The sequence below is a fragment of the Cydia fagiglandana genome, chromosome 3, assembly GCF_963556715.1.
Source record: "Cydia fagiglandana chromosome 3, ilCydFagi1.1, whole genome shotgun sequence".
Lineage (NCBI taxonomy): Eukaryota > Metazoa > Arthropoda > Insecta > Lepidoptera > Tortricidae > Cydia > Cydia fagiglandana.
The window spans coordinates 14,085,300-14,104,682 of record NC_085934.1 but is presented as its reverse complement, the minus strand read 5'-3'; the positions used below and the strand labels follow the sequence as shown (position 1 = coordinate 14,104,682).

At 37.0% G+C, this 19,383-nt stretch overlaps 1 protein-coding gene across 1 annotated transcript in view; it reads right to left on the bottom strand.

Moving 5' to 3' along the window:
* The window catches only part of LOC134680170 (cuticlin-4), a 33,122-nt gene that overhangs the window by 3,721 nt on the left and 10,018 nt on the right, over nt 1–19,383 (bottom strand). The window contains exon 2 of the mRNA XM_063539245.1: nt 8,209–8,282. Coding sequence (XP_063395315.1) covers nt 8,209–8,256 — 48 coding nt within the window. The 5' untranslated portion in view covers nt 8,257–8,282. The remainder of the gene's footprint in view (nt 1–8,208; nt 8,283–19,383) is intronic.

Here is a 19,383-nt window from a genome sequence, read left to right as displayed (position 1 = left end):
TAATGAGTTACATTCTAATTCTAGAAGTATTATAAGATAAAAGACTATTTTATGCAATGAAGTCATTCAACAACAGCATACAGCAATATTCTTACCACAAATATTTGTATGTAGCGAAGAAAGTTGCTCAAACAAACAAGATTTTCTCAAAATCATACGACCGGATTTTGTTTGTGTTCACAGCCGTTGCGAGTCCTAACAAGGTCGATGCCATAACAGTCGGATAGGTACCAACATAACTTCGCGCATTTTTGCTTGACACTGATAAAATGAATCGATACATCAAATCGAGTTAAACGGAGTTGACACCGATTTTTTTTTCGTTCATGGACCGTTAAAAACCTAATTATCCAGAAAAAGTCGTGGATCGTAAAGAAAAAAAGAACTCAAATATCTATGTTTTTCTGTTAATTATTACTTACCACTATATACTTATTGTATACGGGTGGCAGGGTTGAAAACATGAAAACGACACCGTACAAACGTAGTAGGTATCTGATTGTAAAGTATGATGGCTATTACTTAAGCTTCACTACTCGTGTTATTACTTGGCCTGTATTTAAGAGCCAACAGGAATGGTCATTTCTCCATACAAACGTACTCCTCGTTTTCCTCCGTGGTTTTTGAAGCTATAGCAATGATTTTTTCAACACAGATTAATATTGTCAATATCTGTGTCTGTGATAATTGACAATGCCGCAATGAGAGGCGTGACATTCAAAACTGATATCAATTAGCCAAAAAATTAAAACGGTCCGACACAGATAATTTCATAATCATTTAGATTTCCAAATTTGGTTACGATTGGTTAAGTTTTGGAGGAGGAAACAGAGGAGTACGAAACCTCGATTTTTGAGATTTTTACGCAGGATTTTTCGGCTTGTCCTTATCGCACTACTTTTAGGTGCCGCTTCCGTTAGCGAGACGGGTATATTTACCTAAAATATTTAAATTAGCTCCTGTTTCGTCTTAAGCCATATAACCAGTCCTTAACTATCAGCTTAGAAATATCAAGCTACCTCTCAAAATTTTAGCCTATATCCCATTTACACGAACTAAAAGTTCTGTATGACCTATTTCTAGATGTCATGCTAGTAACTTTTGAATAGTTCTCACTGCTCGTCGACCCGCATGGCTAACATTGTTCGCGTAATACACCTAATTTCCCGAGCAGAGGACGTGGGAAGTGTTTCAGGTGCGTCCGACAGATGCGATGGCATACTGCCGGCCTAGCCAAGGTTACAATCGCTATCGCTTCGACAACGAAAAGTATTATGTCTCTCTATCACTCTTCCATATTAGTGTGACAGTGACAGTTGCGTTTCGATCGCTACGGAGCGTAAGCGATTGGCATCTTGGCTACGCGGCCTGATTCTTTTAAATATCCGCATAGCACTTAGTTGAGTGATGGTGCGTTCGGATTGGTATTATATTGTGACACACAATGTACTATCAGCCAAAGCCAGAGTCGACCAGTTTCAAAACAGTGTCGCTTGCAAACGTTGATTTTGGAGTTGACCCGCCCCTAATTTGTTGACCAATGAGAAACAAAGATCCTTTTTTTGTTAAGTAACTGTCATTGTTCACAATCAGAAAAAAGGCCAGTCGTCAAAAGATTTAATTTTAGAACCGAAACTGCGAGGTTAGGAATTTGAGTTGGGTCATTCATTAGAATGCATTCAATTTTAAGTGAGTGTAGCCAGATGTTTCTTGGTGGTTTACTTATAGTATAAAAAAGCTACTCCTTTCGATTTCCTATCCATTGTAAATTGTACCGTATTGTTAGGCTCGTTACGTTTATATTAAAAATTTAGAGTTACTGGTCAAATATCTTGGACTGCATTTGAAAACGATGTAGCATGCTCAACCGTCGCGGCACCCGATGCACAACAAATGTTTTATTGACTTGTCGGCTATTTAGCTTTGAGAATGTAAAACAATATCAGTTATAATTTACGTTCGAGTAGTAATTTAATGCGGTCGAAAAATATCTGCGCGGACAAACTGGTTAAATATAAATGAACGGGATCCTATCTCATCGCATAATAATTGATTGTCATAATGCAATGCCACGCATAAATCTCTTTTTGCATATTTTTTCTCCAGCTGAAACAGGAAGTATTTTCCAAAATATTTTGCATAGGTTGTATAGAATAGGGTAGGTTAGGTTAGGTTAGGTTTGTGTTATAATTTTTCAGAAATGTTAATATTTCCAGCACAATAACAATTATGCGAAATGAGTTTTATGCGTAACATTACATTAGGACAATCAATTATTATGCTACCCAATATGGACCCTAAATGAACTCGACTTTATAGTTAAATCAGTAAGAGCGTTCAACTATTGTCGCCTAAACTGATGCTCGATTGTATTGGAATATGGTCGGTAATATTAAAAGTAGTTTACAAGTGTCCTTTTGCGCATCTTTGGAGTGGCGTTATACTTATTTCCTAGTCTACAAAGCTATCAACACCATACGGGGACTAACATATTTTGAGCTTCCTGTTCCAACAGTTGGTACTAGTCCAGGGCTCCAAAATATTAGAGACGTTCACTATAGCGTGGGGGTTTTTCGTTGGACAATCAAGCATCGAATAACTGCGTTTACCTGCTGGGGTCCTAAAGGACATGACCAGACGTTGCATTTCAAACAGATGACCGATACCCATACACATTTTTTTTACAAAAAACTTCAAGAGAAATTCTAGTGGTCCGCCCCCAAATTTCATTGGTGGACGAAAGCTGAAGAGCCTCGGGCAGATGTTCCCGCTTCAAACAAAATGCGCCTTTAAGGTGGTCGACTCTAGCTTTGGCCGATTACGTATACGTTGTAAGTAAAGTTTGAGAACGCTTTGAATTGGAATATTCAAAACCATACTTGTATTAGTGGTAAAAATGTACTGAGAAATCGTAGCGCTTTATTAGATCATAATATGGTTGCCAAATAATGCACAATGCGTAAAAAGTTATCCTTGCAGCTTACTGTACATGACATGACAGCCGTGTATGTGAAAGTTTTAATATTTTAATTAAAAAAAAAACAATGATCAGTGTTAATGTGAAAACTGTTTTGAGATATTTAGTATAGGTACGATACGGGTGGTATAGGCACATTTGCTGCAAGGATTGGCTACGTCAGTCACCTGAGAGCGCACCAGCGACACTCTCAGCTGTAGCATAGCAGTCGCTGTAGCCGAAAACGGCTAGGAGGATGATGATGATGATGATGATAGGTACGACTACCTTATATACGATACGATACGATACTATTAAACAGACCACCTCGCGAACGCCATGTACATACTCGTAAAAGGCCTTAGCCTTACGCCGCGAGGCAAAGCGCTTTCCAACGAAATTAAAACGTTCCTACTCATAAATTATGAGCACCGTAGATAATAATTAAAATCATAAAATCAAAGCTAAACGAGCGATGTAAATATTTTACATGATGTATTATGTGCTTAATTGGTGAGATTGATGCAGTGATAGAACGTCTTTGCCGAAAACTGGTCGTAAAAGTACGCCAGAGTTATCGTGGTAATTGAGATTTGTAACCGCACATTATCATGCCCGTGCGCACTGAACATGAACTTGAACCTTCGTAGGGCCGGTCGTGAGTACTTTCCCTGCTGCGGCCCGCGGCGTGAAAGCATTCGTTTGAGAGGTACTTGTATTGGTTGGGATTTGCTTGTAACACTTGCAACATATTCATTTTGACCTATTGATACCTAACTTGTATTTAGATACTAAAGACATAGGACTATTTGAGAGTGCAAGTGATGTCACGGTCAAATCGCCTACGTACTTTTTTAGTTGAATCCGATTTATTATAAAATATCTGGGAGACTGAGCTTTGCTCGGAAAACATATAGAAACTCAAAAATGCGCGTTTTCCCAGCGATAAGACCTAGCTAGTTCGATTTTTCGGCCCCGAAAACCCCCATATACCAAATTTCATCGAAATCGTTTCGTTAGAGCCGTTTCCGAGATCCCCGAAATATATATACTATATAAATAAATATACAAAAAATGCTCGTTTAAAGGTAGGTATTAGATTAGAAATAGTGTGAAAAATAACTGCTCTCTACGTTTTCTAATAATTACTTATCTGGTGCTTTACTTCGTCCATGGTATGAAATAATTTAGTTTAACAAAAAGGACAATAGGTACATCATACAAAAGAAGACACAATATTTACACATAAAATGAATAAATTACAAAACAATGACAAGATTTAGTTTAAACACAGGAAACATTCCTTTTCATTATTAATTTTAAATTACATTTTAACCGATTCGGGCCTGATGACACGCCTGCCGTGTCCTGAATGTTTTTTACGTGTGGCGTATGACACGGGAGGAGTGTCATCATATTCTATGGCGCATGGCATGGCTGCCGTGTCATGAAATGATTATTCCGCTCCACAGCTAAAAGTTTTCGAAAATGGAACACGCAACGAATCGGTTTAATCTAAGTGTTTATCATCCTCACGCGCTTCCAGCCTTCATACACAAGACATCAACGACAATCGGTCACTTGCAAAGTAGACTTGCTTCACGCTGTGTTACATATTGTTTGTTACAATTGGTTTTTAAGCATGATTGATTAATAGAGAGCTCCATTATCTAGTACCTGTATCTCCAATTGTTATGCATTTTGAGCGCATGACCAATGTATCATAATCATTTTGACAGATGAATTTGAAACAAACTACCGCATAATTCAGCATCTTTTGTACGGCCAGTAGATCAATCAAAGCACCTAATAGGCTATTGTGATATTATGGATTGCTGAAATACACCGACAAACGAAAGTGATCATCCGTTTGCACTTTCCATGACAAATTGCTTTCTATCGCGAAGTTGCAAAATGTTCTTTTAGTTTACTTATTGTCAGTGTTATGTGTTTACACTGTTTACTTTATTTCAACTTTCAGAAAAGATAAGCGAGTGTTCATTAACCAATTCGAAGCGAATAATAAGTAGTTATTTATTAACCTATGTTATTTTAATACATAAATAAGGAAGAGGTCTTATATCTCCTAAAATAATACATTGGATTTAACCGTATATTTACTTCAGGCGTAGACACATTTATAAGTTACTAAGGCCCGCTTGCGCCATCTCACTAACCCGGGATTAACCGGTTAACCCAGTGCCAAATTGCACTAGTGACCATGGCAACCCCAGGTTTAACCGTTTAAAAGGGTTAGTGGAATGATGCAAGTGGGCCTAAGCAATATAAAAAACTCGAATAATAAATAACTACCTACTGAAAATTAACTTGTTGTCGGTAAATAAATGAATGAAGTGAATCGCTTGATGACCCGAGCACGACGCCGGTAAACGTAATAGTTACCTTTTTGCTATTACGATCGGCTAACGACATCACCGACTTCCCAACCCGTATTATAATGGACTGCAGTCAAAAATGAAATCGCCCGCACGACGGCTTACGTCATTTACGTACAAAGCCGCGAAACTAGTGAAAGTGATCATTGAAAAATACGTTTTGGCGGTCAACGACTCAATGCATTTCAGCGAGCGCGTGAAGCGGTCTTATGCAAATGTCGTACTCTACCATTTACTTTTGTCCGCGACCGCGTATTTTTCGAGATAGCGGTTATCCCGTGTGGTGTTTTGGCGCAAAGGTACCCATCACACTAGCCGCGTTACCACGTTGAATGGCGATGGACAACCTATCTAAGTAATAGTTTTTTCATTGATAAACCCGGGATGTACCTACTGTACCTACCGAACTAAATACAATATGTCTTATATACCTTTTTCGGATTTTTACAAGCACAACTTAGCTGGAATGAAAATGAGATTTATAAATGATTGAGTACCTTTTTAATATTTTGTGTTCGTTGAATTAAAGGTTTCATCATAGTACATTTCGATGCTAGTGCGGAAGGTATGTCATTACTTCACGAGTACCGAGATATCTTGCCACGAGCCGCAGGCGAGTGGCAAGACTCGGGACGAGTGAAGAATGACATTTCCGCACGTGTATCGAACGACGTTTTTTAATACAGTTGCGAAAAAATAAGAAAAACATTGTTAATCGTACACTAAACAAAAGTGGTAACAGTGACAGCTCGGTTAGACGTCGTCTTTAAGTATATTATATCTATGGGCGTTTGGCAGCTATTCCGTTCCATTCAGTCAACTTATTAAGAACGGAATTTTCAATATTGAATATTAAAAAAATAAACGTGTTATAATGATGAAGAGGTAAGTAATTAAATATGAAATATGTAATATTTTTCGTATTCTTACATTAACGGTAGGTTTTTATGCTGATTACGACGTTTAAAGGAAACTAATATTAACACTCATCAATACAGTCGTGAATTGGAACAAGTATAAATTTAAAAAAAATTGAAAAGTAAAAAGCACTAGTTCGAGATAACCAACTTTCCGCACGCTAAACAGCTACGTAAAGTAGCACTTTTTGAGCAACTGTATTAAAAATTATATTATTTGTAAGTCTCCACAGAAAATACCGAATCAAGTCGATCAATTAATATCTTTTAACATATAATACAGTTTTAACACGTTCCATCCAGCAATAATAAATTACGGGCTATGCAGTTACTCGTAGCATCCAATGGTCCGTCGTTTTGTGGATGTGCTAACGGAATCATTAGCCCACTTGTTGAGATCGCGAGCGGAAAAAGCTGAATAATGCAACCATGCCTAGAACATGCCTGGTATTACAACCGCCTAGCGAGTGCTAGCAATTTGTACCACCAGTTTAAGTTCGCCCTAGAGGAAGAGGCAGGCCAAAATCCACAAGGTGGTCCAATATTAGAAACGACCTGAAGAACCTGAACATAGAAGAACAGACAACCCAGAACCGACCACTCTGGCGAAAATTGACAAGGAGACCCGACCCCACATAGGTGGGATAAGGGAAGGAAGAAGAAGAGTTTAAGTTCGCTCTAAAGTATTCATAGGTTATAGTACGGATCTCGAGGTTTCCATCCGTCGTTAGGCAATTGGAATACCTCCTACTCGATCTGCGCACACGCCGCGCAAAGTGCATCGAGGACCACCAGAAGTGCTAACAGTAATAGGTGTACGATCAGTCAGACACTTGCTTTGTTTTAAAGTAACGTAATGAAGAGTCTAGCATCAATATTTTATAAACGGTATCGAAACTTAATGATATTGATACTGAAACTAAATCAAGACATCCGAACCATTTCTTTATAAATTATAATCTTTAAAGACCTTGGATATAAAACAATCATCCTGCGAATTTTGCCAAATACACATTTTAAGAAGAGAACATCTGATGCCTATGACTTTTTTAAATACCATATGACTGACTACTTTTTTTAAACTAGTAATTGCATAATTTTCCTTTGATACACTCTCTATGGCACAAAACTTAATTGCTTCGGTTTTATTAATGTCAAAAATAAAAGCACAATACAGAAAGAGAGACAGCTCCAAGATATGCAAATACACTCTGAACTCAACAATGAGTTGTGTCCAGATTTTCACTAAAGCTAAGCCCAAACATTTTTGATCATAATTTTGGAAATCTAAGAACGGCGGAGTTTTCCTACAAAATCGCAGTCAGGAATGATATCGGCGCTGTTTCAAGTGTGAAGAAACGTTAGTGGACGGTTATGTTGCTCCATTATCCCGCAAGCATATTGGACTGAACGGTATACGCAGGAGCGTGCTTTGATAGACCGCTTGATGGCTTCTGGACATTGCTCACTGGGCTTTTTAGAAAATCGTATTAAAGTTGTGCTGAACATGATTTATTGAAAGCGGGTCTTCCGTTATTATGGAGATTATAACGAGTAGGTTTCTAAAATTTAAAACTTCTCTATCCATTACGTATAGAGATAGAAAGTATGTTTGGATACATGGCAAAATTAAACTTTAGGTAGATTTTTCACAAAGATTAACTTTAATCTACATTAATAAAAGTATAAAAATCTTGAACAAGAGAACATTTTGGTCAAAACTGTACTCCGCGAAATTACCTACCTACAATTAGTTAATTAGAGCTTTTTGTCTCTATTTTAATATAATTAATAGGTACCCATTATTTACCACTATAATTATTGAATTAAATTTTTAAAGTTGTTACCAATCTACAATAAATATTTCACGAGAAATTAAAAACTATTCAAAAAACACCGTTTTGCGATTTTATGTAAACAAAATAAATGAAACACTAACCTGTAATAGGAGCGTCGCGATAGCGAGCAGTAACCTGGTCCTCTTCATAGTCTCAGTCCAGGGGCGTTCAGCGCCTGCAACCAACGAAACACGTTCAAGCACTATCCTATGGCGGACATGTCGCCGGGGGCGCTAGCGGAGCGCGCGCGCTACCATGCCGGCATCGACTGGAGCCCGCCCGCTAGCCCCTCCAGCTGCCACTGCCACCACGAGGGGGGGTGACCCACTGACCGAGTGCAGCCCGCCGGATGCACTGCCTGCATGTTTCTCTGGGCGGCCGCTCCCGTTGCGGCAGCGGCCTTCACCTTGTGCAAGGTCGCAATTATTTGCATGATAGGTTCACGGGGTTGCGTGGGCGAGTTTGTATAATATAATAATAATAGACACTGGACGCCGCCATTGACTTGATATAAAGTCAGTACATTTCGTGCCCCACACGTCACGACTTGATATGTTATACGGGTTGTTTACATACAATTTGTAGCTTGGCGTTGATGACAATTTCTTAAAGGTTTACTACATTTTTATTCTAAAAATAACAAACTTTTTAACATAAATATGTAAATACTGATCGAGACAAGAGCGTCACCGTGTTTTTTTACGTTACCTACCAAAATTCATATGAAATCAATTATTCATCAATTTCATAATGCTTTTCAATACTTATCCTAGGACTGACCTTAGCAAATACATATAGGAATGGTGTGAAACGTGTGTAACGTATTTTTTGCTTTTGCTTTCTTACGTCGGTAATATAAATATTTTTAGAGATACGTGCTAAGATAACAAATGAATTATTTTTCAATGATCTGTGTAAGATGTCCCTTAATATTTATTTAAGATTTATCGCAGATTTACAATTACAACCCAAAGATCTCTCGCTGTTGCAGATAAGCAATTCCTCTTTGCCTGCACCAGCAGTCAAGTTTTTGTAAACTGCCAGCAATCAGGTTTTGGGGAAAGCATTTTCCCATGAGTGCTAGCAGTCCTTGTACAGCTCGACTATAATGTTGTCGCGAGGCGTGCCGATTTCACCCCAGACACTCGATCGCCTGTTAGAAAGTCTCATCTCTTGATATGAGACAACCAACGTGAACACACATGCTCTTACACGATATGACATTACAACAAGCTACCAATTTTACCACTAATAATTATACTAACCAATTTAAAAGATAACGACTACCTACCATTCGTTAGTAACACATATGTTTAATGTCTAACTTTCTAGATTATTTACTAATTGAATAATATGCATGTGCGGTGCAAAAACGAACCGATGTCCAAGCCGTAACGGAGACGCGTAAGAAATGTTGCGCAAAATTATTAGTCATTAGGCATCCGAATCAAGAGTCTTAATACGACGAGGATTGTCTATTTGTGTTTTTGTGGCTCTACCCAGGTGGTTGGAAGTGTAACTAGGCTGCAGCACCAGTTACTGCAAGAAAGCGGGCCCTCGGGCATTTTCTATTTTCTTCTAATCTGCGGCGATATTATAATAATAGAGTCGATAGCAGGTGCCGGCGTGCTCAATTAGGCGCTTCGGCAAGAAAGGCGACCAATGTGGGCCAGCGCCCAACCAAAATCATAACCATAAGTAGTACATGATAATAGTATAGGTACTCAGATATCTTAGAGTGCGACCACCGCAACACGCCCTTCTCTGCGGCTGTTGTTGACTACCTACCTGTTTGATATTTCTTTTGTGCATTCTTACAAATTTCAAATATATCTAAAATAAAAATTTGAAACAAATAATGGCAAAATCAATAATAATTACATAAAAAATATTTTAAAAAATACAAGTTAAGGAACTGTCATAATTAGGATGTTGATACTTCTTCTTCTTTATAACAGGTGCTCATAAAAATACAGAGTTATTTATCACATAACATTCTTTAATATTTATATATTTTAAGAAAAAAAAAATTTAGTTATAAAGCTGGAAGTATTTTTTCTCATAAATGTTAAGCGCATTACTATTCATTGTAGTTAATTAATTTTAAACATTTTTAACGAGTAGGTATTCAATTCACATATTCACACGCATCATGTAGATTAGTATAAATTTCGATAACGGAACCAATTATTTAACTGATTGATGAGTTGAGCATTATCAGATAATTGTTTTCAAATAATCAATCATAATGTTTGTATTATATTCACTGATCTAGTATCTAGTAGACCAATTTATGAACCAATTTATGCGACTCTTTTGGTAGACTCGATAGCAGGTGCCGGCTTGCTCAATTAAGCGCTTCTTTAAATCCTACTAAATGGTTGTTGCTGCGGGCTACCTACATCTACGTACGTACCTATAACTAAAATCTCTAATGATTCTGCCAGTATAGACATCAGTCGTTGACTAGACGAGCAGCTATCTTATTTACAAATCATCTTGTCTTTATTGTCTACGCCCGACCTAGTATAAGTTGACTTCAAGTTTTGTAACAGGCATTCATGATCTTTGGTCAAATTTATACTGGTCGGGCTGATCCGATGTGGATATAAAAATCTAGAGGTTATTGTCTGATTTATACTCATTGATCAACGTCATCGTACTGGTGAAAGCTGCACTAAATTTTCATAACATTTCTGACTAACTACTCAAGTACCTACTCAATTATTAATTACGACGTTGACGTTTAAAAATCGCTGAAGACGTTAGCAAGTTAAAACTGTTTAAGCTAAATTAAAATATCATAATAAGCTAAATTAAAATATCATAAAAATAATTTTAGATATTTAAATACGTTTAACGATGAGTTATATAATTATGTTTCTTCTTTTTCAAGCAATAGAGCTAAAAATCAATTCCCAGCGAAAATAAAAATTAAGAAAGAGCTCTTATATGTATACATACATAGTTGAAACAGAAATATCGATTAATGTTCTGACTATCAAAAACATATTACCTACATTTAACCGCTTCAATTCGTCTAATCGAATGTCACTCTTTTTAGTCTCTTTCTCAGAGTATTTGAAGAGGATTGCATGCAAAAAGAAAGTTATAAATAATAATAATAACCGGAGCTCCTTCAGAATACTTAATACACTTCAATTATAATGGCTGAACTTGACTTTACCGATTGTAGGTGCATAGGTAAATAAATATTTCGTTATGTTACGTAAAAAAAATACAGAACCAACAAAATACTTCCTTTGGATTGTTGCATTTCTCATTTATTAGCAGACATCGTACATAAAATGCTGGAAAATGTACGATGTCTGTTTATTAGGTATTTTATTTATGATTTCTGACTTTTTATGTAAAGTATTTAAAAAAAATACTCATGTATTAAAACAATTAGCCTATAGTTACACTTCCAACCACCTGGGTAGAGTCGCAAAAAAGACAATTAGCTAAGAAATTATGAAGTATTTTCATATTTTGTCTAAAACTTACTTAATTTAAATTAAATAAATCAAAGGTTTCAGTCAAGTCAAAATCAAAAACCGGCCGTCAGTTATACATTGAAAATTAAATTTGAACTGTGCTAGAATGAAATCTTAGCAGTGCTAAACACACCTAGACTAGACATAGGTAAACCAGTGTGCAGGTTTCACACGAGATGATCGACAAAAACTGACGTGAATCGAAACTTTGTTAGTCACTTTCGTTTTCTATTAACGGTTATCTGCAATTTTATGCTAACGACAACGTCAACATCATGCATGATGCGGTTTTTGCAATAATTTCAATTAAATGATATATTTGCCACGCTGCAATTACTCACCGTTAACTGTGACAGTCTATAAAATATTTAATCACATAGCCATACTGCATGGCATTCTGACATTTATTGCGCCATTTCATCTTGCCATATCTTCGCTAGTTATTTACTTCTCATATCATAAGACTCACTAGGTCTAATAAAAAATATTTAATAGCCTGTTTGACATTTTGAATGTAAAACAATAACAGTAAATCAAATTTGTAGGTCTTGAAAAGTAAAGATTTCATTTAGGTACTATGGGCATGGGTATTAGGTACCTTTAACCTAAAATTAAGACCTTGAAAGTGGTACATTGTTACACTTTAGACACGCCTTTTTCCTACGCGCCTCAATGGAACTAAATGAATCACGTTTCTAAAGATCATATTTTATTTATGATGCTCCATTGCATTTAAGACGATGCGATGTCCAAAAGCGTCTAACAGCATAACGAAGTGGGCGAGAAAGCCAAGTCACGTAAAGCAATTACGCGTGCAACCGCGGCACGCTCCGCGTATCTTATCATCTACACCCCGCCACAACCCCGCGTAGTTCCGACAGGTTCCACCCATATATACCCGCGATCCGGTGGGTCACCGGTAATTCGGTAAACGATGAGGCCAGACCGTGCCGTCTTTTTTAGGTTTAGGTCAAAGCGCACAGTATACATCTGCTCCTTCCTTGGACATGGAAGGAGCAGATGTACTTATACTGTGCGCGTTGCCCAAACAATTGCAATTACTTATGAAGTAAAATATTTGTTGAAGAGGTATTCCATTTGCTTTTCATTATGCTTTACTTGTAAATGAAACAAAAGTCATTGAGGAGTATCGTTCTAGCTTGCATCAAATGCCACCTTTTTTAATAGAAATACCTAATTGAATTGTTGATAAAAATACATAAATAGTTATACTGTATATGTGAACTTGTAAGATTTGATAAGTTCCCTGCTCGAAACAATGCTGCTAAACTCCTTACGTTTAGTTATTCTACAGTGGTTGCATTTATCTTGGTCTGTCGATCTGAAATCTGGACCAAGTTTTCATTATGTATTCGCAAACATCGCGAGAAATTAGTGTTTTTATCTGATGTCCAGTTTTAAAATTACCCATTATTGGTACACATGGTGCGTGTTATCATCTGCGTCATCAGTTCCGATGTAGATATGTTCCGTCCGACTTATCAGAGTACCGGTTATACAGAAATAGCTGGACTCCAACGGCATTTCTCTTGCTACGGCTACTACCCGTATAATTAACAAATTTGCAGATTCCTAAGAAAATAGTAGTGGTAGCGACTGTAGCAAGCAATGTGCATCCGCCGCAGAGTAGTGAAGTGCACCATTTCTATATAAAATATGTTTTATACATATGATTGTACTCGTATATGGCGTGTTACAAGCGCAACAAATAGCCATACCTACTTGCTAATAAGTTAAAATTTCGTTGGACCCATTAAAACAGCTTAATTCAGATTACAGAGTTATTTAGGTGACGGGAGCAAGATCAACCACCAACCCCTACACATTTAGTAGATGATGATAAGCCACTGCTTGGTAGCATTATTAGTGGGATAAAACTGATAAACGTTTTTAAATGTTGAAAAATTTAAGTTATTTACGACATGGTCACCCCACAATTAGAACATTTCGTCAAGTGTCAAATTAAATCTCATCAGAATCTGGTTACGTTTGAAAAATAAGTAGTATCTATCTCACTCAAGTAGTTTGCTCAAGTACCTATGACAATTTACTTTCTTCATAATCCAAGTGATGTTATAGTTAAAGAGGGTTAAACCTCATTAGTAAGGTGTGTGATCACGACTGTAAAGAATTAAACCTTTTAAAAATAGGAAAAAGTGTGATTGTTTCGCTTAAATTCGATGATCAAATTTAATTTTTATTCGGGTTGACCTTGTCAATATTTTTCCATAGGTAGGTTACATTATGAACATAATATGTATAAGATGGACAAAATTTAAATTAAATTTAATGTAGTTACCTACAGTACAACTTTTTTATACCCTAACCCTAAATGAATCCCGTGGACAAAGTGACATAATTTTATAATTCCGAAGAATGAAAGATTCACATAAATCTCACGGTACATTGATGCATGCGTGCTTAAAAGAGGAAATATTGCCGTGTGACGAATTTTACTCACTATTATTAATGGTCTCTGCCATTAGTACCCAAAAAAGGAACCACGACGTCTACATTACGGCCTGCCTGTAATGAATGATCTTACGTAATACATCCGTTCATTGAAATCTCAATTATTACTATGGGTGTGTCAGTTAATTTTAGACCCACGCAAAGTTTTGTGACGAATGGAATATATTGATGTTTTATATTTAAATGACAGGCTTAAGAAAAACGTATATAACTTATTTTATCAAATGAAGTAGCTTAAGACCAATTATATTATAAGGTATTTCAAATGCTTCCGTTCGTAAATAATTACTTTAGCATAGCCGAGAGAGGTAACTGATTATGATTATTATAGCACCCACGTAACCAATAGAACTACAAGTATATAAGTACTTAAATTATCATCGTTCCGTACTTTTTAATAAAACTTGATAAGTAGGTAATCTTCCTTATTTTGATCCCCATGCCTATAAATAACTAGTCTCTAATTCGATCTAACTCTATCCTTTTGTTTAATAAATCTACTAGCACAATAAAACATCAGTCCTTGATTACATGAAGATATACCGTTTTCTACTACTAATTGCGCACATGTCTAAGATCCTAATCTATGCAATGAAGGGCACGCAGATTCGCAAAGAAACCACGTTTTGTGTACATTCGCATCACGCTCACTTTCTAACGACCGTCGAAAGAATAAATGAGAAAACCTTCTCTGGCATTCCCATACATTAATTTAGAAAAACTTTCAGCTCGTTACCAGCCAATTAAAAGTCCCAGCAGTCGAGTACCCGAGTCGTTAATCAGAGCCGAAAGTGACTTGGCAGATGCAAGTCTAAACACTCGGTAATTATGCTCCCATTAAATAACCCAGCACTGCCAAGCGCGCAATATAGCGTAACGATTAGTAAATAAATATTAACATTGTAGGAGATTTAACTCGTTGACGTGAGTATTTTGGCAAACAGTATGATAGAAATTGAGCTTTGCATTAATGACTTCACTAATGAAGCTCGAGGTGATTATCTTGTCAAATTATTGGAAGGTAATACAACAGTTTTGTATTATATTGTAAGCTTTTTTGCTAGTCAGAAATGTCATGAAAAAAGATAACTACCTACATATAGTGTAATTATATGTGCAAGTAAAACAAGCTATCTATGTAATGCTATTTACATTGTAGTTGACTAGCTTTCGATGTCAAAGAAAAAGACTATCAAGTATCTATTGATGGTTCTTTTGTTATTGTGTTTCATTGTGCGTTTATTCAATTCACAGAAACAAATCGTTTTCACTTATTGGGTCAATGTTCACGTTCTCATGTAAGTACTAATTTACAGGTCAAATCAAATCAAAATCAAAATGTTATCCCTCCAGTGATCTGTAAATCTAAATTTGAAAGAAGACAATATCAGGCATTATCAATACACCTTTATAATATGATAAACGAAAAAATTAATAGGTATCTACTGTTTACCTTGGTATGAATGTAAAATAGCCCTAATAAATTGGCTAAAAAATACGACGAAACAGAAATTCTATTAGGATGATGAGTACGATAGTAACTGACAATACACACACACTCACACACACACACAAACACACACACACACACACACACACACACACACACACGCACACACACATACATGAACTGTAAGCTAATCACTTCTTTCTCTTTTGTTTGAATATAAAGTAGAATTTAAAATGTTAATAATTGTACAAATATTGAAATATTATGTAAGTTATTATTTTGTTTTAAGTACTTAAAATGATTTGATTTTTTGATTGAAAAAACTATTAGAGAAAATTCCTCTATATCTACTTCGGTGTAAATATGCATCTTAGGGTTCGAGTAAAATATTGTTTGGTATCTACAGGTATCATAAACTACAAACAAAAAAACGGCTTATGTAATTAAATTAGGAATACGAAGTATGTGGAAATTGCACAATAATCTTATCATTTCACTTTTCGTCATTGCCTACGTACTACCAATTTGGATAATCCTGCATCATACCCCATATTGTAAATTCGCACAATGTAGTGACGTAAATATCTATTAGATGATTCGATGAAGAGCAGCCTGGGCTCAAGGTTACGCCACGCAACACTTTCACCTCCCGCCCGCCAGTTCGTTGCTCTCCGAAATCTGCACATTTCTGCCGCTCCATGCAGTATCAATGGCAGCTGAACGAGCCTCGACGCGACGCCATCCTAGCCCGCAGGCAAACTATGACATAGACTAAAATACACTCAAATTCTGCCTAATAGGACTTATTTCAGTCTAGCATAGAGATTCTATTCGTTGACGTTTACGTTCAATGCCCGTGTTAATGGTACCGAGAAACGTAACATGGCCCACTTTCTCTTTTAAGCATATATAGTCTCGTTCTCGCTTGCAGCCTCCTAGCTTGGAGGAGGGAGATGACAGTATTTGAGATGGTGCGTCGAGGAAGCTGGCCAGCTTGCTTTCTTCGCAGCACTTGGCATTGGAGGCGTACGAAATCCGGAAACTTTCGTTACCCGCGCAATTGTGCAGGCAATTGAGCGGGCACGGGCACTATCGGCGCGAGCCGGCGACTTGTTACAATTAGCCGATATTTCATTTATTGCATCACGAGACTTGACCTTCTTGGCCGACTACTTAACAATGCGGTAACCGGGTGAAAAAGCTGTGACGCGATCTTAACTAGATTATAGCTACAGTACACAAAAACGAGAGTATTTTAAACGATAATTACTAACTTAGTCTTAATTTTGCATAGGTACTAACTCGTAATAGAAGTGCATAGTTATTTGTGAATTAAATTGAAACAATTCAAGGCAATTTTAATACAATCTCTGGGAAAATGAGTTTTTATATGTTTTCCGAGCAAAGCTCGGTCTCCCAGATATTTAAAATTACGAGAGAAACAATCTTTTGTGCGACATGTAAAATTAGAGATTGTACGGGAGCTATTCATTTTATGTTTCGCCGGCTTTAATATTTAACACCTTTCTAAATATCTAACCCCAATCGAGGTTAAGTATTTGAATATGACAAGCATTGTTTGGCTTATGAACCTGCTGGCGCGTCAAGTCCCGGCGTATCGCTGTGCCGATCTGTGCGGTCTAGTATTACGTTCTTGCGCGCGAGTCCATACTTGAAGTCGCGCTTGATGTACGGAGTCGTGCGTGAGAATGCATCTCGTGCTAGACAGCCTGTACTTGATCTGTGCGCGCCAGATACGCACATCAGCTCCAGCAGGCCTCAAGACTCAATGAACCACGAAGCTGTCACGCACGCCTCGTTATATCTCTCTTAAGGCTGATTAAGACGGTGCGAGAACTCGCATGCGAGTTTCCTTACATTGCGGTGTTTGATTGGTCGGCTGAATTGGATGCAACCAATAATCCTCAATGTAACTAAAATCGCATACGAGTTCACGCGCCGTCTATCAGCCCTTAAGAGGAACTAGACTACCAAACTTTAAATAAAATACCTAGGTAAGAAAATGTTGCTGTAGCGTGAAATTTTGCGTGAACCGTAGGTATACGAGAGGTACAGTGAGCTCCAATATTTCATGGACACATTATGAATGAAAGGAAGCTGAGAGTGGCCTGAAACTGACTATAGAACCCAAAACAACATTCGTTGTTTTTGTTTTGTATGTCTCACTTTCCTGTTTCAACATTTGACAAAAAATAATATTTCGTTCAACAACTATAAATATAAGAAACCATAGGTATTTAACAATAAAAGAAACGCATAAGCCTATAAAATCAACATTTTTATTCTTCTGTGATATAAAGTTAACAGACCGTATGATCGTCGATATGATAGTGTTTTATTTATCGTAGGTAGGTAACTTGATATCTAACTAAATTATACATTCCAATAAACATACCACAGAAACAAAAGGGAGAAAGTAGCCGTTTAATAGACTTGAAAAGATCTGACCAACTATTCAAAAATTATGATATCAAAACATAGATAATAAATACGACCGTTTGATGACGAAGTTGAATCCGGTCGGCGCAAGTAGAGCGTCGAATCGTTTTGAGTTTTACTTTTATTTGATAGTGCTGCGGGCGCAGCACGGTTCCATTTTTATCGACTATCACTATGCGTGTCCCTTTCGCACTAACATACTTGTTAGAACGTGACAGGCATGGTGACAAGGGATAAAAACGCGACCGTGCTACGCCGCCTGGTTTAATACTTGAAACGTTAGCTAGTGTAGGTCGCGGCATTCATAGAACTTGATTAAAAAAATAACTTAGGCGCCTTTTGGGCTTTGAAGAAAAATACTCCAAATTAGCTCCGACTTATCCTATGGATAAGTTTGATCCTACCTTTGGTATAAACCTCTATTACTGCTTGATCTGTGTTCGGCCCGAGGGTTAACTGGTAGGTACCTATTTAGAGAATGCCTTCGGGCATTAAGTCCGCCATTTGTAATTTTTTTTTGTGCAATAAAGTTTAAATAAGTAAAGAAATAAATAAACCTATAAACATTTAGCATTAGATATCTTCAAAGTTCTTAGAACTAGGAGGAGTTCATGATCTCATGAAAATGCAAGACAATTAAAACAAATGAAACTTGATGATTACTAGGTAGATATATTTTATAAATTTCCTTGTCGCTCCTAAAACTATACCGTCTACGTAACCGTCGTAGAATGTACCACATTTTAACAAAACAGATATTGTTCTCAAAATTTACCTATTCATTTATTCAATGTGTGGCACGCGGCGCGTCAATGTTGGCCTGAATTTCGAGAATTCCTACGATTTATATTTCTAATTGACTCATCGAGTCGCCCGGCAGGTCGCCGTTGAATTAACTCGGATGCAATCAGGCGCCGATGTCAGCTTTATGCGTGTAAGTCGAGAAACTTCCGTATCTCGAAGAAATTGGCCCGGTTTTCTGAGAAAATTGCTTCATTTACATAAACTTGTGGCAGTGGATCAAAAGGCAAGTAGGGCTATACGCACTGCACTCATTATCGATATAAGAATACGAGCAGGATCTATGCACTGTACTTAACTTACCCAAAATGAACAAGTTAAAAAACAAGTAGGTTGCGTTGTTTTATTACAGAGTACGTACGGCCACCCTCAGAGTCCATCGCCATCTAAAGATGTTTAGACCATTTGAATTGTACCATATCATTTGCAGCGTCATCGGAGAAAAGTAGACGTGCAAAATGTCAACTAAGTACTTTAATCGGAAACCGGAAAGCGAGTCTAATATAATTTGCAAGGTTGCAGACACCGGGATACGTTTTTAGTAGTTTATACGTGATCAAATTAAATAGAAGGTT